The sequence below is a fragment of the Semicossyphus pulcher genome, unplaced genomic scaffold, assembly GCF_022749685.1.
Source record: "Semicossyphus pulcher isolate SPU_LCO1_2020_fin unplaced genomic scaffold, fSemPul1.0.p SCAF_14, whole genome shotgun sequence".
In the NCBI taxonomy this organism is placed as follows: domain Eukaryota; kingdom Metazoa; phylum Chordata; class Actinopteri; order Labriformes; family Labridae; genus Semicossyphus; species Semicossyphus pulcher.
In genome coordinates this window covers 4,711,175-4,736,135 of record NW_027211648.1, presented here as the reverse complement: position 1 = coordinate 4,736,135, position 24,961 = coordinate 4,711,175, and the positions used below count along the sequence as shown (strand labels likewise).

Below are 24,961 nucleotides of genomic sequence, written 5' to 3'. Positions count from 1 at the left end.
GTTTGGTTTGGCGGAAGAGGAAACTTTATTAGGCATCCAAAACCCTTTTTATCCCAGATGGATGCTGCCTCAGGGGAACAAAAACGTGCTCAAAGATTTTCACAATCTGGCTTCAGACTTTTTTTTTTCAGAAGTTTTGGTCTGATGGTGGTGCTTCAGCAAAAGGTCAAGGAGGTCACCGAAAACATACTGGTGAATATTTACAGCCAATTTATTGCTCTTTTTTTAACATAAAACAGTTTTACCACGAATGAAGAGCAATTAAGGGTTCATCCTCTGGGGGTCTCTGATCGGAGGATTTCTTGGTTGTCTGTCCAGTGGATCTTCGGCCACACTCCTGGCGGTTAGTTCTCTTTTGTTGCACAGACTAAAATATCTTAAGTAGTGAATGTAAAACCCAGAAAAAGACATGCAAGTTTACAACAAGAGTATTATAATAGTTTTAGTCATCAGATGCAACACCCTCAATATTTTGCTCATGCCAGAATACCTGCAGAGCTAATGACACTCCAATCTGCCTTTTACCAACTCTGTGAGCATGGTATACAGTACATTAAACGTTAGCATGTTCTCATTATCATTTTTTTGGCATGGTCACGTAAGGCTGTAGCTCAACGCACCGCTGTACCAAAGTGCAGCCTTAGAGAGGAACTGGCTTTGCTTTAGACTTGAGTCTTTCTCAGAAATAAGACATGTTCCACTTTCTTACCTGAAACACTAAAATTCATTAAAGGATAACTTCTGGATTTTTCAACCTAGACCCTTTTTTCCCATGTGTTTGTGTGTAAGTGACTAGTGGAGACAACAATTATTGTAATCGATCGAGTATTCAGGGAGGGAGCGCCAGCCGGCAGCCACGAAGTGAGATACAATGTAACTAAACAGGGCACCGGGTATACGCCAATACGAATGGCGTGATGAAGCGAGAAGAAATGCTGCACGCTGGTTTTGTTTCTATGACAACAATAAGTTTAACTTACTACACAGCTAACAACAAGCATGCAACACATAGGGCGATAATGGTAAATGTACTGTACTTATATAGCTCTTTTCTAGCCTTCCGACCACTCAAAGCAGCTTTTACAGTACATGTCACATTCACCCATTCACACACACTGATGACAAAGGCCTAAGTGCCGATCTCCAATCAGATCTATGCCCATTCATGCCCGATGGCTAAGCCACCGGGAGCAATTTGGGGTTCGGTGACTTGCCCACGGACACTACGACGACCGACTCTTCCCCTGAGCCACAGCTGCACGCAGATAACAGCACAACACTGACCAGCAACATTTAGTGTCCGGCCGATCTGCTCCCACTAACGGGCTTCTCGGTCTCTATTGTGATACTGTTTGTTTGTCATACGGCCAAAACAAGTGACGAGTGGCGGCCTATCTGATTGGTTGCCTGAAAAAAGCGGCAGTGGCGACACCTGAAAAGTTCCGAGATTTTCAACTGGAAGCGCTCGGAGCAGCCGCACAAGAAAGGCAGAGCGTATCCCTCATTGGGAAAGACGCTCAGAAAAAGGCGCTGTGTGGACACGGGGCCTATGTGTATAAAAAAGTTGCAGTTATACCTGAGGGCAGCCAATCATAGCCCAGGAGGGCTGGACTTACTGCAAAGCAGGAAGCGGGATTAAAATAGCTCTGCACAAACTCCAGAATGTTTAAATAGCAAGCGAGCAACACTTTGACCCAGTTTTAAAAAAGAAAAGTTTCTCTGCTCCTCTGTTGTTTCCTTTCCTACCATGTGTCCTACCCTGAAGGAGATAACAAAAATCATCAATCAAACAATCAAATCACCTTTCCTCAGTAATTAGAGAACATGAGCACGGCAGCCACTTCAACACTCGGGTCACTACACTCAGTTAGAAACCCTCCTGAAAACAGTACTGGACCGCGGCCCAGGCTCTCCTCAGTCTGATCGCAACATGATGTCTCACTCTGGATTAAAAGTTTGTCCCCCGTGGTGGGTTGTCGTGATGCGACACGGCGCGCCCGTCTGCTGCTCCGAGTCAGATAAAAACAAATGTTGGGAATTATTATTTGTAAATACACTTTTCCCCAGGCTGGTTTTCACATAATCGCTGCTATTTTTAAAAGCTGTGTTGATGTTTGCGGCCCCTCCGGCTGCACGGCGGCAGGAGAGGCTGAGCGTCGGTGAGCGTCTGTGTTCTCACCAGCAATTATTCATCTCCACTCATCCTGCTTCTCTCGTTCTTTCTCTCCTTTTAATCTCTCCGTTCCCTCACTCGTTCTCCCTCAGCCTGTGTCTCTTTTTGTTTCTCTCTCCCTCCCCTCTCCTCCTTTCACCCCTCGTCTCTGTCTTCTGCTGGTGTCTCTCGTTTCCTCTCTTCTTCTCCCTCTTTCCTTCCCCATCTTTGACTCCTGCTCTCCTCCTTAGCTCTCTCTTTCGCTCTCTCTTTACTTTTCCCTCTTACTCTTCTTCTCTTTCTTCTTACTCTCTGTATCAATTTCTACTTCCATCTCTCACCTCTCCTCCCCCTTTTCTTCTCTTCTTCCTCCCTCTCTTCATCCTGCTCCTTTCATCACCCATCTCTCCTACCTCTCCATTTGCTCTTCTTTTCATCTCTGCTGCCTTTAAACTTCTTCTTCTCTTCCATCGCCTTCATCCCTCCCTTCTATTGCTCCCCATAATCACTTCCCTCCTTCACCCTCTTTCTGCCTCTTTCTTCTTTCCCTCTCTCAGTCCATCAAGCCCTCTCCTTGTTCCCTTTCTCCCTTCTCTGTTTCTGACTCTTTCTTCCGTACCCTCTTTCCTTCTATCTTCATAATTTTTATCCTTCTTCCCTCCTCCATCCCTTCTCTTCTTTCTTTCTTTCTATCTTTCTTTTTCTACCTCTCCCACCTCTTCTTTTCCTTTCAACTTTCTTCTTTTGCTTGTCCCCTCTCTCTCTTTCTTGCTCCATTTTTCATCATGTCTGCCGTTCCTCTCCCCACCTGTCTTCCTCCTTCTATTTCTACTCTTCTTTACTATCTTTCTTTCCCTTTCTTTCTCCTTTGCTCTCTTTCCTTTCTTTTTTTTTATCCTTCCTTACTTCTCTTCCTCTTTTTTCTCTCACCCACTCATTTGTCCTGACTGATCTCTCTCGTCGTTCCCTTTGTCGATTCTTTCTTCTCGTTTTCCTTTTCTTCTTTTTTCTCTTCCTCTGCTGTTGTCTTCTTTCTTCTCCTTTCCATCTCTTTCTTTCTCTACTCTTTCACTTCCTCTCTTTCTGCTTTCTTTCCCTCCCTTTCATTTTTCTTCTCCTGTCTCTGTCTCTCTACTTTTCTCCCATCCTCTTTCGACCACACCTGGCTCTCTTATCTTTCTTTCTTTCCCTCTTTCCTGTTACTTGTGTCCTCCACCACTCCATCCCTCCTTTTCTCCTCTGTCAAGCTTCCTTTTTTCTCACCCACTCTCTCTTTTCTTTTCTGACCTCTACAGCTTCTCTCTTCTTTCATTGCTCCCCATCTCTTCTTCCTCTTCTTCCCTTACCTCCCGCTTCCTCGTCTCCACTCCTCCCTCTCTCTCTACCGTCTTCTTTCCTCACTTTTCTTTCTTTCACTTTTATCCATCTTTCCGCATCCGCCACGTTTCATTCCTCCCTCTCCTTCTTTTTTGTTTCTCCTCCTCCCTCTCTCCACCGGCGTGTGACCCTGTTTTCCCTCCCTCCCCGCCTCAGGAGCTGCTGTTCGCTGTAAACAGATGATTAGGTGCTGCCCTTTGATTCCAAGTCTTTGACTAAATCCATCCTGATCATCCTGACAGCCTGCGCGCGGCTGCTCTGGAGCAGTTGGCTGATAATGAGCCTCTTATTTTCTCTTTTTTTTGCCTCCTTCACATTATGCTGTTTATGAAACCTTCCTCCCCCCCTTTCCTCCCCCTTTCTCCCTCCTACTCATCCTCAGAGTCTAATTCCCGGGTAAGCACCGAGTGTTTGCAGACTTCACATGCGTCTGCCCATTTTCAGGTCATGCAGTCTTTATTGCATTCACCCAAACAGTCTAATATAATTATCTCTGCTCTCTTCTGATTTGCTCGTTTTTTTTCTGCTCAGCTGTCGGGGCCAATAACGTCTGAAAAAAAAAATCCCCTGTCGTATTTCAAATTTGCTGAACAAAGGTTACACGATGAAATGTAATTCTGAGAAACGCTGCATTTGTGTTTTCTTGTCGCAGACGTTTCCCTCTCTCTCTCCCTCTCTCTCGTCTTGCTGACAGCGTTAGACACATTATCACAATTAGTAAACATTTCTCCGAGGAGCCGCTCGCATCTATCCGCCCACGCTTTACCCTGTGTACTGAGCTGTCACACTCACACTTATTGTGATGCTTCCCCCCCCCCCCGGTGCTCTTAATGCTTTGCTCAGAAATATCTGCGGTAAATCCACACAGGGAGAGGAAACCTGGCCGCTGATGCTCGGTGGTGTCGTCTGAAATTACAGGTTTCACCCGGGATGCTCTAATTTGTCTGAATGACTGGCGGATTTCTCTGAAAATAATTTGTCTTCGAGGAGCAGAACTCTTTTTGACAGTTGACAAAATAATCCCACCACAAGCTTTCCCGTCACACGGCCTGATCCTCCTCAGCAGATGGACTTGGTCCAGTTCTCTGGGAATTTGAGATGCTCATTTTTCCCAGCATGTTGGCTTAAACGTTGGGTTAACTCTTGACCTTGGAAAGTTGATGAAACCATCTCCCCACCAGGTCAATTTGGTTCTGCAGCTTTGACCGTGATATAAAACTGGACAATTCCAAACTTCCACTCTAACCTTTCCCTCTTCTCCCGTTCACAGCTCCGTCTCTCGCTCACTTCTTCGCTTTATTGTTTATTCCAAAGACGAAAGGACAGCTGAAGAGAGGCAAGAGTGGGCAGGAGAAATGTGGGGATGATCAAATGATGCACCAAATAATAGCAGAGCAGGAGTCGAACCTGCGATCGGTGAGGGCTGCAGCCTCTGCTCACGGGGCGACCACTCCAGCAGCTAAGCTCAACCAGCTGAAGAGAGATGAGCCTCCAGTTTACCTCCACTGCTAAATCCTTTCTTTAATATCCCAGTCCTAACAAACACTGAATCTCTGATGTGTTCTGGATGTATTATGTAACACCAAAGAAAATTGTGTTTCTGGCCATGTGTAACACTTGAGATTAGACCCATGTTTTGGTTCAATATCGGCCTTTAATTAGAAATCTTCAGCTAATCATCTGCTGTATTATAGCAGGAGAAAAAGTTCCCTCCAGACTGCAAAAACATATTAACTTTTTTTTTTTTTGGCGGTTTGCTGCTCAGAGAAATTGGATCATTGTGTTGCCCAAATAACTCATTTACATTTTCGGAGGCTTGCTGGGGAAAACAACTGTCTTAAAGGGACAGTTCATCAAACTCTGTCAGTTCCTTTTTCCATCAGCCACGTGCGTTTCAACGACGTCAACGTCTGTGAAACCACCAAACTCAAAGAAGCCGATGTGCAGCTTAAGACAACACCACTCTACAACACTACATTAAAAAAGAGAACACAGCATCCAGGTATGTAGTGACAGACAAAAAGTTTATTGTAGGCCTGTGAAGTAAAAAACAAAAAAGTAATCACAGTCATAGTCACCACTGCAACAATGAGAGCCTCTTGCTGTTGTGGGAACAAAGCAGTCCCTCCACCTTCATGTGGTTGTCTTGCAATTTTACAAAAGGAAAAACGCTAACGCTAACAGATAAACACATACAGTCACAGTAAAAAAGTAACGGACGTTACTTCTAGATGTAACATGTTGTGGGCATGGTATGGGCAGGCGTGTGTTATGGACAACGAACACAGGTGCATTTTATTGATGGCATTTTGAATGCACAGAGATACCGTGACGAGATCCTGAGGCCCTTTGTTGGGCCATTCATCCACGACCATCGCCTCATGTTGCAGCATGATAATGCACGGCCCCATGTTGCCAGGATCTGTACACAACTCCTGGAAGCTGAAAACATCCCAGTTCTTGCACGGCCAGCATACTCACCGGACATGTCACCCACTGAGTATGTTTGGGATACTCTGGATCGGCGTATACGCCACCGTGTTCCAGTTCCTGCCAATATCCAGCAGCTTCGCAGCCATTGAAGAGGAGTGGACCAACATCCCACAGGCCACAATCAACAACCTGATCAACTCTATGTGAAGGAGATGTGTTGCACTGTGTGAGGCAAATGGTGGTCACACCAGACCACCCCCCGGACCCCCCCAATACAGTAAAACTGCACATTTTAGAGTGGCCTTTCATTGTGTGCAGCCTAAGGCACACCTGTGCAATAATCATGCCGTCTAATCAGCATCTTGATATGCCACACCTGTGAGGTGGATGGATTATCTCGGCAAAGGAGAAGTGCTCACTAACACAGATTTAGACACATTTGTGAAAAAGGTCTTTTGTGTCATGAGTTCTTATTATTTAATTTTGTATTTAATATATTGAGTTCTTGTCTTAGTTATGTAATTCATTTGTGTTTCATTGTCTAGAGATTATCTGAGTTTGGGTTTTAGCGTTTCCTGTTTTATTTTGTAGTTCTCGCCCTATGTTTGTTTTGTCTTGTTTTACTTCCTGCCTTTGTGTGTTTTCCCGCCTGTTGGATTATGTGCCCCGCCCTTATTGTTTTCACCTGCTCCCTTGATTGTCTCACCTGTGCCCGATTAGTTTCACCTCCCCAGTGTATTTAGTCTTTGTCTTCCCTTGTCCCGGTGCTAGTTCGTTGACGTCTGTCCATGCATCGTATTATTCTCAGTGGTCTCAGTGTTCCCTGTGTGGATTTTTTCACCTTCTGATTTATTTGGATTACTTATTGCCTGTTTTGTTGGACCTTTTTTGCCAGTGGATTTTGTTTGCCTGCCCCCCCTTGGATTCCTAATATGAGTAAGCTTTTTGTTTCGCCTTCTGCCTTTTTGTTAAATAAATACTTATTTCAGTCTGCATCTGGGTCCTCAACCGTTTGTTTAAAACCTAAACCTTGACATTTTGTGTACATAGAAAAAGTCTTTGAGTTCAGCTCATTAAAAATTGGGAAATGAAAACAAAATCAGAATGTAGATTCTGATGTGTGACAATCATTACAGCACACCTGCATCACAGTGCAGTATGTGTTTTAGTGAGTGAGAATGTGTCTATCTGAACGTGTTTAAGGTTTTGCCTAAAGAGTGGTTGATTGGACAAGTGGGTTTAGACCACCGAGCATTTGGTTCAGAGAATGAAGTGTTTTAGCAGTTGTGAAAAACTAATATCCATCCATTATCTTCACAGCTTACCCTGTCAAGTATCGTGGAGGGGGGCTGGAGCCCATCCAAGCGGTTGTGACAGCCCTCTTGGCTTCCTGTGTGGGGCTGTCTGTTCCTTTGTTAGGAGAGAACCAGGAAGTGCAATCGGCTAATCATTGCACCTGTGTCTGCTGCTCCTCAGCTATATAAGCTGCTGGATTCAGCCAGTCTCGCTCTCTCTTCCTGGGCATATGGTTTTGTTGTTGGGTTAAACTGTTTCCTGATTTAGTTTCCTTGGTTTCTCACATTACATTCACACTCATTCAACACACTGGACATTACTGATATTACTGATAAACACGTTTAACATTGGTAGTGTTCGACTTATCTTTGGTTAAATAAATCTTTGAGTTAAAAGTAATGTGTGGTCCTCTCCTTCTTGTCCCTCCCCTGAGCCGGGCTGTGACACTGTCAATGGGCGAGAGTCGGGGTACCCCCTGAACTGATTGCCAGCCAATGACACACCTACGGGCAATTTTAGAGTCGCCAATGAACCTAACGAGAATGTCTTTGGACTGTGGGAGGAAGCACCTGGAGGAAGCCCACGCAGAGGGATTCAAACCAGAAACAGTCTAGATGTGAGGCGACTAATCACCAAACCACTGTGCAGCCCCTCTTTAATATAATCTAAAGCCACGTCAGCGTTTCCTGCATCATGACAGTAGAGTGTATGGCCACTGACAAAGCGGCCATATTTGGAGACGTAGGAGTTCGACTTGGCCGTTCATTCTCGGCTCCCTCTGATGAATCTTTTATTAATGGAGAGAAAAATTTGGGGAACTAAAAATGTAACGGGTCAGGAAAAGTTCAGAAACTTAAGCTGTTCAGAACCTCACATCACTCGTTAGCTTCATGTCTCACTGTGTCCTCAGCTTCCTGCTGGTGGTCAGACTTTAGGTCTGCATCAGCAGCAGAGGAGCCGGAACAGCTTCAGCATGTGGGACGGCAGGAGGTCTGTCCCACATAGCTGTTGACCCAAAACACAGAGACAGGGACCAATTACAGCCTCCATATGCAAAGCACAGGTGGAGCACAGGCAGCTGGAGTCGCACTTTGTGAACGGTTGGCTTCCTTTCAGGTACCTTTTTAATATTTCTCCTCTCACATACATAATTTTCCTCCACTCTAAGTCTCTTTTTTTCTCGCAGCAGCCTCAAGAACGCACCCATGCACTCTAGCCTTAAGGTATACAGACGGTGATGATAAGAAACACAGTTTGTTTACACCAGGGGTCTCATTTATAAAAGTTTCTCATGCTCAAAGTTGAGCTCAAAGTTGTGCTTTGAAAAGTTTTGATGTCGGAATCAGCCCCTCAGTTAAGTCCTTTTAATCATTAGCCAAGATATAAACGCTGTAAACATCATCCACACTGTGTAGTGTATACACTACACTATATCCTCTCTCCCTGTGTGATGAAAAATAGTTATTTAACTTCTAAGGGGTGAGCACTTCCTCTAAAAAACAGAGCTGAACCCAGATGAACCAGGATGGGGTCAAAGGTCACTTCTTGTCAGGTGGAAAAAGTCCCCTCCGTCTGGAAGTCGGCTTCTTTTACAGTGTCGTCTTTATTTGCAGGAAGTGACATGTGTCGCAGCTGGGATTCTGCCGGCGCAGACGAACAGGGAGCAGGTTGGTCAGTCACCTCACGGCGCCGGAGCTCACGGCATGACGCCCGCCGACTGATGAATCACAGGACTAATCAAAAGCCCAGCGAGCGAGCTCGGCTGGTGTCACATCGTGATCAGAGGCTGAGGCTGTTTGAAAAGCAAAGGTACCACTCGCTCTGTTATCACCATAAAACCAAAGAGCTGCAGTTATGTAATTGTCTTTAATTTGAACATAAAGGATCAGCTCGCACAGATCATTAAAAAAAATCCTAACAACCTGTGGTGAACTCCAGCCATGCAGAGAGTTCTGATTGTATGCACCCAACCTCGTAAACATAAGATCCCACCTCGAAAACTCAACAGGTAGGATGACAAAGGCCAAGATGGACGAGGAAACTCTCCAGTATACTTATTGAACCTGCATCTAACAGTGTTAACCAGTGACACCTATTGGTGTAACACATTTAGAGCAGCTAAATCTTAAAATATGATTTTAGATTACAACTATTATGAAAACACTATAAAGGTACGATCGTTTCCCGGCCAGGTTTGACGTTATCTATCAAATATAAGATACATAAAAAAGGGCAAAGATTGGAGCACTTCCTGGATTTACATTGACTTATTTTTGTATAAGTAAACATAAAGACGTCAAATCACAAGAGAAGTCCGAGCACTCTCTTTTTGAACAATTAAAACGCCTCCATTGTCCCAGATTAACAACTTTATTCTCCCCCTTCAAACAAACAAAGCCATATTTCGGCTTCAAACCTTCGTCAAGAGGTTTTTCTCGCCTTAGAGTTTTCTTGTGATTTCTTAATGTATATAATATCATCATGAAGCTGCCATCATACATATTTTGAGTTATTTTTTATGCTGTTATCCCCAGATTTTGAGTTAAAGGAGCAATTCGCCCCTGAAAGCCACTGTCAGTCAAAGCTGGTGTTCTCTGTAATCGATAGAAGCAATTATATTTGAAATTGGCGCCATAGCTGTGGAGAATGTTGTACAAACAGCTCGTGGTTTCGCCCATTCTACATTCCTACAACTCCCAGCATGCATTGCGCCCCTCCCCCTAAAAGGAACAGCCCAGCGAGAGACACTGGAGCGGTACAGACTCCCTCCCATTAGAGCCTGCTGGTTTTTTTCCTTTTCCTGATTTTGGTTGCAGGTTACTGGTGGGCGGGGTTTCATCGCACCTAGGAGTGCCTGGCCAGTCTCCCAGGTGCATTTAAGAGCTACCCGTCGACCTGCACAGTCTCTCCTCTCACTGCTAGCTGTTCGTCCCTGCCCTGCTACACGCCAGTGCGCACCGCGTGGCGGAATGACTTTTAGTTGGCTTCGGCCGTATTTTGTTTAGGTTTCACACCCTACAACACACATCATACACTTCCCATTCATCCAACAGCTGACACACTGGATAACAGACTGACACACCTCATGCTCTTTGTACATTTAATCACCTTCAGTTTGTAATAAACATTAAGCCGTGTATTTCCCTTTTTGTAATGTATTGCAAGCTTGGTCATGACAACGTGAATATTGCTGGTGGATTGTCTGAAAAATCTTCAGGTCTGCAGTCTACATTTCAAACCTGATGATTTTTAACGAGACATGACATCGGAGGCGGCGTCCCACATTGAGGAAGCGTAGTTTAGCGAGCTTCCTGGCCTCCACCAGATGACGCGTTTCACGTAGTCTGGCGGAGGTTTTCCAGGGCCCATTGGAGAAGCGAGTAGCGTCCTCCAAAGGCAAAGAGCGAAATAGCATATTTTCCCCTACCATAACAGCATTAGCTCCCTATAATAGCATGATAGGACTGAGGTTGAAAATCGGCGAACTGGCCCTTTAATTATCAAGCTGATTTATGTGTGTGGTTCAGTCCATAACACCTGATTTCAGCCAACAATATGACTGCCATGAGCGTCTTTCAGGCAGAATCTGTTACACAGAAGCGATTGAAGTCTGATGTGCTGATCAATAATAAGTTCTGTTAAAGCTGCCATCTTCAGTTAAAGTCCGTTGACAAAGTTGACAAGACGCCATCTTTGCATGCTGGCTTTACGGCACCCCAACATTAAACAAAGTAATATGTCGGGTTGATTTTCTCGCTCTCTTGAGATAACAGAGTAATTAACTTGTGATCTCAAGATAACGGCATTAATAAATAATTACCAGCACGGCCTTTCTTGGCCTCCGTACAGACGCCTCCTCTGATGCGTGCTGCTACGCTCGTTGTATAATGACACTTGTAGCAGCGCACTAGTGGAGAAGTTTCACCCTATTGTGCAGTTGCCCTCAGCTCAGCTAGCTTCTCAGTGACGATAGTAGCATTGTGCTGCTACTGCCAACGAGCTGTTAAACTGCCTTTTGTTGTTTTAACAACAATGACAAATAAAGATTTATCTAAAATCTTTCTCTCCTCCAGCTATTTTCTCTCAGTCATAAACACTGTACCTGCCAAACACAGACTAGTTGACAAACCAGTGACTAAATGAGAGATATGAAAAGGAGACTAACACTTGTTGGACGACCAAATGGATGTTAACGTTGCTCCGTGTCAACTGAAGGGTGAACTGGCAACTTAAGTGACAGATTGGCAATAACATCTTTATAAGGAGAGAATGTGTCAGAGTTTGTTTGTTTTAGACGGAAAAAGCTATTACTGCTTTAATAACAGCTAAAAATACGTTTTTACACATGTACCTGAGACTAGGGATGCACAATACTGGATTTTTTTGCCGATATTTTCCAACCCTTTTTGACGATTTTGATACCGATATATTAGGTACATGTTTATTCCACATAATTATAGAGACCATCAAGTCTCCCCTGTAGTGGAATTGATATCATGCCTACTCTTACTGTCGTGGCCCACTGGCAGATGCAGAAATAACTTAATACAGTGCTTTTTAAAATGACCACATTCAATGGGCGATATAAGAAAAGTACTTAAACCGTACAAAATGCCATATTTATTCGTTTGTAACATTTTGTTTACTTTTTTTAGGGAATCATCGAGCGTGTAGGCAGAATTAAAGCGTTTTATCAGCGGAAAATATCGGCAGAAAATATCGGCAGATAAATGACATATCTGTCGATGCTGATATGTCATTTTCATGCCATAATCTGCAGACATCGATAACCTGCCGATAATATCATGCATCCCTACCTGAGACCATACCAAGGAGAATTGCAGAGGAAAACTCGAGAGAAAATGTAAAGAAAATGTTTTTTTCTCATCAAGCGATACCAAGCTTCAGTAGACATTTTAGCACATATTTAACAGATGCTTTGGAGCTTTAGTATAAAAAGCAAAACAACAAGAACAAAATTCAAAAGAAAAACTTCAATTATCTTTATTGTATTTGAATGGTAGCAGCAAAATCAGAGAATGAGCTCAAAACCGGGGCAAAATGAAACCAGACAAAAATGCATGACTGTGATTTGAGTGAACTGCCCCTTTAGTGTGGTGTTTTCAGGTCCTTACAGCCCTGTTAAAACACTTCACCCCTTCCTGTAGAACTCGGTAGCCAAAGTCCAAACACTGTGGTGCTGTAATGACAACATTAGGAGCTTCTCTGGGTCCAACTTGATGTAGAATGTGTCATTTTCAGCAGGTGTGCCTGCAGCTCGGGGCAACACCTGTTAAAATCAGTTTTATTTAACAATGCAGTGAAACAAATTCAATGGCTGTATTGAAAATGACACATTCTTTAAGAGTGTTTGCTGCTAACAAAACAAGTCTCTCGATCGTATCACTTCCCAAAATTAGAGCTGTGCTTCTGCAGTACATGCTGTAAAATCCTCCGGTGTCCCACGCCGAGTGAAGGGTCCCAGCAGGCAGCGGGGCCAACATGGGTCACCACCTTCATCTCACAAGCGTCTCCATGGACGACGTGTCTGTCCAAACCCGCACCGTCCTTTTCCCATCGGACCTCCCCTTGTCTGCAAAGCATGATTGGTCACAAACTTGTCGAAAGATATCTGATCGCGTCCTGCGGCAAAGTCCACATACATTTAAAAAATATAAACTTGTATCCATCTCTCGTTGCTTCACCAAAACCACAAGATTATTTTATACATTTCTGAACGTTTGTCAGGTCCTCACACTTAAAGCTTAATGAATGAATGTATGAAGAGTCCCTTTCCAAAGTGACATCTACTTAAAATTAAATCAGCTTACATTAAAGGTTAATAAGTAATTTAGGTCCTTGTTTACCAAAATAAAACACTTTTACAGACTTCAGGAGATCCTCTCAATGTTGTTTAAACATTTAATTTCTTATAAACAACTGAAGTGTTTCTGTGAATGATCTTTATTTGGAAATGAACTCTTCATACGGCCACTTAAAGACGACAGCAAACAGTCAAAGAATTCATCGTGATTGACTGGATTATAATGTGCTTTTATCTAACATTCTTCAGAACAAAATTATCTCTAATTAAAATAAAATGTGGCGTCAGAATAAAGAGCAAAGCAGGATGAGCGGAGCGCTGCATGTGGACAAACACACACAAATCCACCTTAAATCTCGTGTAACACGTCATCACAGTTCATCTGAGAGAAAAGTCGTAACATTTAGTATTTTTCTTTTACACCAAGGAATGCTCAGGGACAAAAAAAACATTTTTTTCTTTTCTTTTATATATTTTTATATAGTTTTCCTTCACTGCAGCTTCAGTGTCTCTCCACTGTACACCTTCAGGCAGGTCCTTTCCTCTGGAGCTGGGACGTTATTTTCAGATGAGCAAAGTCCGCGTGTGTGTCGTGTGTAACAGTTTGTGTTTGGGCAGACGTGAAGCAAGAAATGAGGTGTGTACTTCCTGTTTCTCCCCCCCCCGGCGGTGCAAGAGCAGCACCCTCTCCAGTCGTCTTCACTCGGGCGTCAGCTGCACAACACATCTGCTCTGAGTCATGATTCACAAAAAGAGATAAAGTGTGATTTTTGTGACAGAGAGGGGAGAGGGGAGCGGGGCGGGACAGAGTCGACCCTTTCCCCCCCTTTTGACACGTAGAAATGGCTCTTTCTCTCTCTCACACCCACCCTCCCCCCCAGGTCTGGAGTTTTGTCCGTGGAGGCCAGGTGAGCGAGGCCTCTTATTGGTCGGAAAGCAGCAGGAGCAGCCAACCGAGGCTCAGCAGCAGGGACAGGCGGACGGGCTCGGCTCCGCCATCCGACAGGCCCGGAGAGGGAAGGGTGGAGTCTCCCTCGTCGCCCCACAATCTGTCGTTCTCGTTTACCTGAAACAACAGACACGTGTTGAGACCGGTCGACCTTTCCTTTAAGGAGAATATAAAAGCAATCTTATCTTTTTCAGCACAAACGGCGTCAATTTGGTTTTAAAGGAGACATTGAATGAGCAGCTACGTGGGTGTGAAGGTCGAATATTCCACAAACACGGCTGAAAAACACGACATGCGATGGCAAGGACCTTACTCATCAACAAGATGCAATTTCACAGCTTCTCACTGCAATCGTATCTCGACATTTCTCCCTTTCATTCTTTAACCCATCAGACGTCGATATCATTCTTTTCTTTTCCATTTGGTTTCATTGCCTCTCGACTCACCTGACCATGAAAAACAAAACCTACTCTGTCACTATGTAGTTTACATGTTACCTACTTCAGTGCTGTATCAGAACACTTTATATAGAATATTCAGTACTTTGTAAACATGTCCTTGGACACCAATCCACTTCATATACAGTCTACATTTATATGTATGTTATATACAGAATGGTACTTGATCCTGGAAACTCATTCATCAGAATCAGGTTTAATGGCACACAGAAAGGATTTGACTCCGGCTTTAGGTTGCTCTCTATTTACATAAACAGAAATATATATACAGTATACACGCTTAAAGGGAAGGTAAGATAAGCATTGAACTCCTATTTACAGACCTAAAGTTATAAATAAAATCAAAATGACAATAACATATTTAAGAGTCGCTCCAAAACAGAAAAAAAGCAGCGTTGCATTTTAACAGCACAGGTCTTTAAGTCTTTAATTAACTCTTTGTAAAGCTTGCAGCAGCCGATACGCTCTGGGTAGGGCGCATGTTCTGCTCAAGAACATCATTAAATGAATTGGGTAGGCATGACCAACAACACACAGATCAAGTTTATATTACATTTTTTTAAAATATAGCCTGGCATCACCTGACAACCTCTTTTTTTATTTAAATACTGTGCATTTAAAAAAGATGCGATAATGAATAAATAAACAGATCTATAAGGGGCCTAAACTGGAGCCTAGGGGAACACCAAACATAAAAACAATCAGTGTTACATGTCTTGCTCAAGGACACCTTTTAATTCCCACCTGTAGTAAAAACCTGGAAGAAAAGGAAGTCAGACAATACTCACAGAAGGATTAAAATGTTGGATATTGAGGTGTTTGACTGCTGCTTGTGATCTGCGCAGCACTTAACCTGCTCAGGCCGGCATTTCGTTCAGCTGGATGCTAACCAATCACAGCAACGGAACGCCTGACATAGCGCTAGGACACAAGGCTAGATAGCTAGTTCCAGCATCCAAATTCGATGTTTGATATGACATTATTTAGCAGCAAACAATCACCATTCATACCTAACATTAACTACTTTCCAGTTTGTTTAACACAGACACGATAGGGGATTTAGAATGTTCGACATTAGCAGCAGCCATCTTGGTGGTTTACAAAACTGCCTCAGTGGCGATAAATGAGGCCTTTTTAGCCGGAGGGGGAACAGATATTATCCGAGCAAATATAACACAAGATGGCGGATACATTTGCGTCCCAGGATAGGTGAGAATTGGATTGAAGAAAAAATCTTGGGACACATAACCGGGGTGGAAATTGGATTTTAAAATGCCATAACACCATTTTTTTTCCTGTTAACTTTTACTTTGAGGGACTCCAGAAGAAGAGAGATCGTCTCTGTCAGAAATATTACAAACTGAAATAGAAAAAAGGGTAAATCTTAAATTTTCTCTAAAATGATAATAAGAGCATAATTAAAGCTCCTGTGAGGAGGATTTTGCTGGTTATTTATTTATAACTAACTGATATTAATTCTGATGACTCTATATGGCCCACAAAAGCAAACCAGACCATCAGAGACAAGATTGATTATTTCTATAGAGTTATTTCTAATGCCTGAAGCTGCTGGTGGCGGGGGGTAGGTGTCAGATGATACGATTAACTGCACGCTGCCTTTAATAACATTTTCCAGGGTGAAAACTTAAACAGACTTATACATGTGACTGTTACAAGACAGCAGGATGAGATTTTTTGTTAAAAACCACCACAAAATCAGCAAAGAGATAAGAGGTACGGCTTTGTCCACAGGGGGCGCCAAACTCAACAGAAACTGAAAGTTCCTCACAGGAGCTTTAATATGAAAAGCAAAATGAGATATTAAAATGATACACTGATACTTTTGACTGGCAATTTCAAATAGAAAAGTGAAAAGCTTGAAATGTAAGTAATAATAAAACTTTTGTACAAATATTAGAAAAGGTTAAAGTGTCATATTAAAGTTGTTTTTCTCACTATCAATACTTACTTTGAAACCTGCTGCAAGACAAGAGTTTACGGTGAACTGACTTCTTTAGATACATAGAAAATAAGTTATAACCTAGAGTGAACAACTTTAAATCTTTTTAATTAATACACTTGTAACATTGGAAAGTCTGACCTGATTGAAATGCACACCAACATTTCCAGTCTTAATTTAATTTCACTTGTCATTTAAATGTGACAGGATGTTGCCGTGTCTGATGATACGACTCTGCTGCAGCTGTCCGAACCTCATTTACCTTTTTAATTAACTCTGACTTGTGTCCACTCGGTGACACGTTATCAGATCCTGAGCCGAAACTCAGGTAGAGAAATGTTCAACAATCGCCTGTTTACTTTACCTCTGTGCCATAATATCACTGCAGTCAGAGGATGATACGGGCTGCTGAGACAATCGTGCGTGGGATGATGCTTTCAGGGGACCCGAGGCGAGAATACATAATTTGGGCTTTTGGCCCTTTTTCTTCAGCGTTCCCTCTGGAAATCAGTAAGTGGCCTAGTTATACATTTAGCCTGTGAAGTTTATTTTTGTCTGTTGGCAGATTGTCAATAATGTTATCTCCAGTATTTTTCTCGTGGTTCCCATTAGGAGCAAAATGCATGGACAAATCCCATCGCCTGAAGAGAGTTCTATTATTTATACATCTGTCCTCATTATGAATATGTATGTTTAATGCAAAACAGGCTGTCCGCATTAAAATTCATGTTCAACACAGTTTAATCTTTGTTTACTTTACGAGCTCATCGTATGGGCCACATTAATGATGTTTACAGGAGATGTTTATACTGTTGATTTAGCAGCTATGAATATGAGACAGTTCAGGTGTTCACAGCCATAGACTGTATAAAAAGATAAACGACATGACAGCTCCACAAAACTCTCTATCGCCCCCTGCTGACTGGCTGCAAATACACGCTAAATAAAATGTTTTCAAACATGGTTTCTGTCATTATAGTTAGTTCTTATCATGCTGATTTATGTCCAATTGTTCATTTTTCTGACAAGTTTACTTTTAATAAGTTATTTGATGCTGTCAAAAAAGTGGGTGTGACCTCATGATTGACAGCTCTGTGGACAAATTGGGCTCCTGCAGCCGCTCTGTTCCAGGAAACGTAACTAAAACAATCACAAGTCATTGAACTTTTCCATAACCGTGAACGTCTGCTTCACAAGAAGCTGTTCTGCTGCTGAATACGGCGCCGTGCTGGAAGTTAAATGTGCGTTTTGCACATTCACAGGTTTGTCTATATATGTTTAGATTCAGTAAATAACATATTTTAAATGTAGGCCTGGAAATGTGGCATGAAATATAAAAGGTTTGTATGATATCAAAGTTGAGAGTCTAATTTAGCCTCAACTAAAAGCTGAATACAAATAAACACCCATAAATAATAAGGTGACGAGGTAATACCTGTTAATACCTGTCCTACAGAAGACTTTGATCACAATATTTAACATTTGAATTAAAACTTATTTCTAAGACTTATAAGATGCATGAAAAAAAGACCCTTTGTTACACAGCTAGTAAGTGTGTATTTGGGTTTCTGGCTGCTTTGAGAAGCCTGTGTTTACATTTACAACATTCACATGGATCTGTGTCATGCATTATGTTTTCATCTGCTCTCCTGCTGTACTTTCCCCTCCAGTTACGTCTAGCTAATGTATTTAAACGATCAATAGAATAAGCTTATACAACACTAGTTTGTTTACATTCACTTCCCCCCGCTTGCTTTAATTGTCTAAACTCTGTTATTCTCATTATGCGGTTTGTTTTATGCTCCACTTTGTGTCCCGAATGCTGTTACTGCTGCACAAATCTAATGATCCCTCAGGGATCAATACCGTTACATCCAATCTTAAAGCATCAAAGCTTCCTTCTTCACTCGCTGCAATTCTCTACATGATAAACACTCGATAGGTTAGTCTACAGAGCGCGGCAGAGCCTGACCAATGCAATGACTTTAACTGCAGATACTGGCTTGTCACAGCTTTTGTATTCAAATACATATTGTCGAACAAACAACTCTTTTTTTAACCCTATTTTAACGATAAATGACTTTTTCTGTTGAAAAGTTTTAAACGTCATAATAGAAAAGTTTGTTCTTTAATATCTTCTCTCAGCAAATCCCAACCTTATAACCTGATTACTGTATTTGTGCTGTCATTGTCAAACCTGCAGTGCTGGTTCAGAAAAGGATAACTAGCTAAAATGTATCACTGCCACGTTTTTATTCACCTCATATTAACAAAGGCCTAAATAATCCTGTATTGGTTGATATCTAATAAGAAGGAAATCGACATTTAGATTTAGATTATTTCTGTTCTATGTAGTGTCACATTATCGTAAGCCTTTTCAATTAGCAACAACCAATCAGTAAAGGCCGATGGATGTCCACCTAGAGGCGTGTAAAAGTACAGTCTTCATAACATAACTTCTGTTATGATTCGGTGGTATATAAATAATAAAACAAATACTGTTTCAGCCAATAGTAGCGTATAGTATTTTTGTTTACATGTATCATTGAGCGCAAACAGAATCTGTATAAACACCTCATCCAGAACACAGCTTCATCAGTTAATGAAGGGATGTTCAAACTTTTTCATGAGCCGGTAAAAAGAAGAGGACCTACGTTATTAGAAACATGTGGTGTTGTTACAGCAGCAACAACATGACGACTGCACTGAACAGGTGATCGATATCCACCTTCAGACTGCTGAAGAAACGCAGGCCAAAGAGATATTACTGGATAGGTTGATGCTGAAAGGTGGAACTGCATGACCGTATAAAGAGATGGACGACATGACAGCGCCACTAAAGTGAAGCCAAACCCTCTCTATCGCCCCCTGCTGACTGGCTGCAGTATAGCTCATAAAGCCCGCCCCCTCCATGTTAACAGATGAGACATGAGTCAAACTTTAAAATCCACGTCAAAAACATTCATGCTGATTTATGTCCAAGTGTTCATTTTTCTGACAAGTTTACTTTTAATAAGTTATTTGATGCTGTAAAAAGGGGGTGTGGCCTCATGATTGACAGCTCTGTTGACAAATCGGGCTCCTGCAGCGTTCTGTTCTAGCAGAGAAGAGGAGGAACAGCGAGAGGAGGCATAACTTACACTACAGTCATTGAAGTTTCTATAACCTTGAATATCTATAAGAAGGTGCTCTGCTGCAGCTGTCATCCATCTCTATATACAGTCTTTTGCACGTTACACACCTGTATCCATCTGTGCATGTAAACACTAGACTGCATTAGATCAAACCAGATGTAAACAGAAATCTTCACAATGAAAGTGTGCATGACGTCTCAGTTACTGAAACAGAGAGTTGTGGCTTCATATTGATTCACTGCGACTGGAAAAAGTTAAATTTAAATCTCAGAATTAAATGTCTAACTCCCAGAATTTAAACACAATAATAAGCTGCCATAAAATGAGTTTAGTTCACTTGGTAGCAGGCAGAGCTTCACGACTCTTCATCTCGTGTGACTGAATGTGTACCTGCCGCTGTCTGAATTATGCAGATAAAGTTAATCCCACCCGTCTGCTGCTCCCTGCAGGATAAAACAAACACCCCGAGTTATCTGCAGCAGTGCGACCCACTTCTGAGCGCACAACGTCTCCATTAGTTCCCCTCTCTGCTTTGGCAAACGCGCCGCACATCACATTTTTCAGTCTCCCATCTTGTCTCACCTGAGTAGGTATCTGTGCTCTCAGAATGTTCTGCTCTGTTTCCATGGAGACGCCCGGGGCGGTGGTTGCGAAGTGCGGGATCTGGTTGTCCGTGGCCGGACTGGGCATCCCGGCGCTCGTTTTCACGTCCGATCCGTTCCCGAAGGCCTGGATGGCGTTTCCTACGACACGAGAGCAGCAGAGTTAAAAGAGACATGAGTGACAGTTTAATAGATCGACTCAAGCCGCCGTCATCCGAGTTAAATGGAAAAACTTTTCACATCAGCCTTCACCTCGACTTTCCCTTCTTGCTTTTTTGTCCCTGCGCCGCTCTTTGTGATGTGATTGGTCATTTTATAATTATGCACCGGGGGACTGTAATTACAATGTGGTCATGGTATGTGAGGACAACTCAACCTCTCAGGGTGAGTCGTCAGAGGACTGAGTGTGTGACTGTGACCCTCTCTTTGGCCTGAAACTTTCAATTTAAGCTGCATTGGCTAAAAGCTGTAGAAAGAACACACCGATGTCAGACCTGTTTTACTGTGTCTAAAACATTGATTTAAATAGTTATAATATAATAATAATAATGGGCTTTTTACACCTTGATTAACAACCATGAGAGCAGACACCTGTTGGATACGGGGGTAATTGTTGCATTTGATCTTAGTTTCACAGCAAAGCACTGAAAGCTTTTTTAAATCTATTGGCTCAGACTGATGGAATATTTTGTGTTAGTCGATTACATCCATCCATCTATCAATTATCTGCCGCTTATCCTGTTCAGGGTCGTGGGGGAGCTGGAGCCAATCCCAGCTGTCACTGGGCGAGAGGCGGGGTTACGCCCTGGACTGATCGCCAGCCAATCACAGGACTGACACATAGAGACGGACACACTCACATTCACGGCCGATTTTAGAGTCATCAATTAACAGGCATGTCTTTGGACCGTGGGAGGAAGCTGGAGTGCCTGGAGGAAACCCAGGCATGCAAGAGGAGAACATGCAAACTTCACACAGAAGGCCCCCCTACGTCCGAGCTGGGACCTGAACCAGGAGGCGTGTGAGGGAAAGGTTCCAGCGTGGAGAATACTTATGCACGCCACTGTCATTACCACAAATTGACACTTTTTCCGCTGCGTCTGTGGTTAAAAAGGAAAATAACTGGCGCCAGAAGAGCAGTGATTTCTTTATCCACAGAAAGCAGGAAGTTCATATTTTTCATATTCAGACATCTCGTTGCTTTCTTTCAGACGACAGTGTAAGAAACGGCATAAAATATGTAACTATGTTATTCCCACTCCTGTGGGATGTGTTAAAAATGTTATTCATAAGGTAAAAGACTGCAATATTTAGCCTTGAACACTTCTGTCTGCCGTGTCTGAAAAAGTGAGATTGAAATGTACAAAGGGGAGTGCATCAGTCAGAGGCGGATTGAGGCTTTGATTGCAGGCAACAGACATGTGCAAGTCCACTTAATGGCAAAAGCTGAACTCTGGTCGTAATATAAAATAATGAACAATAATGAATAATAACGAGCAGTGAGCAGCGTCCTTTGAAACCACTTCCTGTCTGCGGGCAGAGGTGAAAATTTCCCAGACAGTTTGACGGCCTTCTGACCTTCCAGCTGGTTTTCCACACTGAATCAAAAATCAGCCTCCCGTTCACTTCTCAAATATGTGCATTACATGTGTCCTATAGAGGGATATATAGAGGGAGTTTTTAGGCTATAAATAAGACTTTGAAACACCATTATTACCCTTTTCTGTTGCCTGTGTGAGGCAGGAGGGGTGTGAATAAACTGTTGGAGGTATAGTGTGGAAGTGAAAATGGCTGTTGGTATCTTGTGGTGACAATAGAGGGATGTATGAGAAAGATGTGATGTATGTAGGAATAGTAGTGTGTGAAAAACAATGACCGTGTAAGTCGGAAGGCTGTTTTAGGTGTATAGATATCAGGTCTTTGATGTTTAATTCAGATATATTTTGTAGTGCAGCGCCGTCTTCATCCTGGTGCCCCGGCCCCTATAGGGCTCATTACCGCCCCGTGTTGCCAGAGGGCAGAAAACTCCCACTGCAACTATTGTGAGAACAGTTGTAGCGGGTGTTTATTCCCTGGTTCCCAGATGTAAAAGTTCCATTGACTTTTCACGCAGACTTTGTTACGTGACTCACGGTTGCAGCACCTATACGGCACAAACTCTCGAGGCTGAATCATCGGCACAGAGACGAACAACTGAGAGAGATAAAATCTCTGGTTCTTTGATAAGGATAAGAAGATGTGTGCAGAGAAACTTTGATGTGTAAGTTAAATAAAACTCCCAAGTTGCATTCTGGTAAGAAACATCCAATCACCAGGCTTCTTAATTCTGTCTCTGTGCAACAATAATGGCCAGCAGAAGCTAATGTTTTCAGTATTTATGAGAACTGTGAACTAAATCTGCAGGTTGAATCAATTCACTTTTAAATTCTGGGTAGATTTTTGGGATGAGATCTGCCACTGCGGCAACGACTCAACCACTAAGATTAGGCATTTTAAAGAGCAGCTCCAGTCATGTTTTAAGACATATTAAATGCTCTGCTTGAAATAATAAATTGTGTCTGATATGTTTGTTCTGCAAAATACGTTTAATTACCTCGCCCCACTCCGCCCACTATGCACAAAAACACGTCTCTGCCGTTGTTTAGTGCCAACTTGTTCAAACTCTGCTAGCTTGAAATGTAGTAATTAGCAGTAGTAACGTTAGCGTTAGTAGTCAGTAGTGAGTTTGCAAAAGTTGCGATGACGGTTACAGCTGGCTCACACATCGCTGAAGTGGTTGCCATAGGTTACACATAATGATACGCATAGCGTCACCCCGTCCATTAACGGGATTGGCTCCTTAGGCTTGTGACGTCGCAAACCTGCCAATCTGAAAACGTGTTGTTCAGCCTGTCTTTGGTACACTGCAGTTTAAAAGCAGACAGGCCCAGCCATGGAGATGACTGCTGATGTCCCTGATATGTCTTGTAGCACTTGAAGAACACCACATGGAGATGTTTACAAGGTTAAACACTTCCTATTCATGGTAATGGAAGCTGAGGCTCATGGGAATTGTAGACATATGAGCCGTCAAACATGCTCAAAATCACTGGCAAAAAAAATCTAAACAACTTTTAAAAATACAAACCGATATGATTTGACTTTTAGCAGCATTAAACGTTTTGTTTAAATAAAAAATTAAATAAACAGAATTAGAAAAAAACACTTCCTGCATCTGATTTTCAATGTTTGAATAATAACTTTAATATGTTTTTCACCCTCAAGCCATAAATTACTTTTACCCGCCATGTCTCTGCATAATAAAGTCTGTCAGCTCCACGAGGCGTGCACCAAACTTTACTCAGACTTTCCCAGTTGTTGTTTGTTTTGAGGGGGCCTTCAGGTGAAGGCTTCTAGTCTGAAACTAATTTATTTGGAGTAATCTGACAACACAATAATGCAGGGGTCTAAATACACTAAGGGGCAACAACTGGTTCTTTCCTAACTGGGACAACCACAGAAAGGTGACATTTGTTCTTTAACTAAAGTTTTCTTTAACAGTTTGGTTTAACAAAAGAGGCTTCAAGGATGGAGGTTAACTGGTTGGTTTTACAAAGGCGTTAGCTGACCCTGCCCACCTGAGCTGGGCGTCCAGAAAGGCATAAAGGCCTGCCTTTCTTAGGCACTCTCTCTCTCACTCAGCTGGGCCTGCTGTTTGGTTTGCTGTATGCATCATACAACACTTCCACTCATCCACACACTTCAGACATGAATGACTACTCACACATTCTCATATCACATTAGTTATCTGATATGTTTGTTAATTTAAGTTAAATAAAATCTGTATCTGATTGCTTTATCTGTGTGTGGCCCCCTTTTTGTTACCGGCCCTGAGCCGGGCGGTAACAGTGTATTTGAAGCAAGCGCTGTTTGTTTTCACCTCGCGCACGTTTTGCTTCTGCAAACCGGAACGCTTTGTAAAAACACACACTGGGGCGACTTAACGTGGCCGTTACTTTGTCCTACTTCCTTACGGCGCTGAGGCAGAACCGCAGTGAAAAAACTGCTTCTGACTGAAGCAGACAGCCGGTGATCGCTCCTGAGCGGAAGAAGCGTCAAATAACGCGTAAAAGGCCCCGTTTTCTGTGAGCACATTTTGGTCCCATCTCATCTCATTAATAAAAATAATCTATTTTCAGCTCGTCAACGGCATTTTTTTTGTCATTATTTCCGTAGACGAAATGAACACTGGAGTGATGGAGGACAGGTGAGTGATGTTTTCGAAATCACAACCTTGGTTTAAAAAAGTTTCAGCTTTGTTATTTCTTAAAGTGAATCTTGGTTTTTCTTTCTTCACATAAACAGATAATTCTTTGCAACAAAAGTGCAACAGTCCTTCAGTCAGGTAGCCTTAGCTAACAGGACGGTGAGGTAATTAGAGGCCTTCAGCTCATGATGGATATCATCCTGGAGCTGAAGGTCCACGCGTTGTTTAAATCAGCCTCGTGTAACTGACAGTATTAATGAAAGATATACTCACAATGTTTGATGTTAGGCACACATTAAGTTTTAAAGTAAGGTCAAAATTATGTGAATTATACTGTATGATTTTCACATTTTCATCACTTTCATTAACTCAGTAAAAACCAAGGACGTCCTCTCTCAGACCGTCTCCACCCGGCAGGATTCTCTCTGTATGAGCAGCGCAGCAGGTCAGGGGCAGAAACACAAACAACATCGACATCTGCTGAAAGAGCTCGACAGCAGCGAGAGCAGAGAGAGAACGGAAATCATATC

The 24,961-nt window shown here is 42.6% G+C and overlaps 1 protein-coding gene across 1 annotated transcript in view; it reads right to left on the bottom strand.

The window, feature by feature from the left end:
• Nucleotides 1-12,237: 12,237 nt before the first annotated feature.
• gfra4a (GDNF family receptor alpha 4a) overlaps nucleotides 12,238-24,961 on the bottom strand; it is a 175,508-nt gene continuing 162,784 nt past the window's right edge. The window contains exons 7-8 of the mRNA XM_069661579.1: nucleotides 20,166-20,326; nucleotides 12,238-14,148 (exon numbers count right to left, since the gene is read on the bottom strand). Of these exons, the coding sequence (XP_069517680.1) occupies nucleotides 14,005-14,148; nucleotides 20,166-20,326 (305 nt within the window). The 3' untranslated portion in view covers nucleotides 12,238-14,004. The remainder of the gene's footprint in view (nucleotides 14,149-20,165; nucleotides 20,327-24,961) is intronic.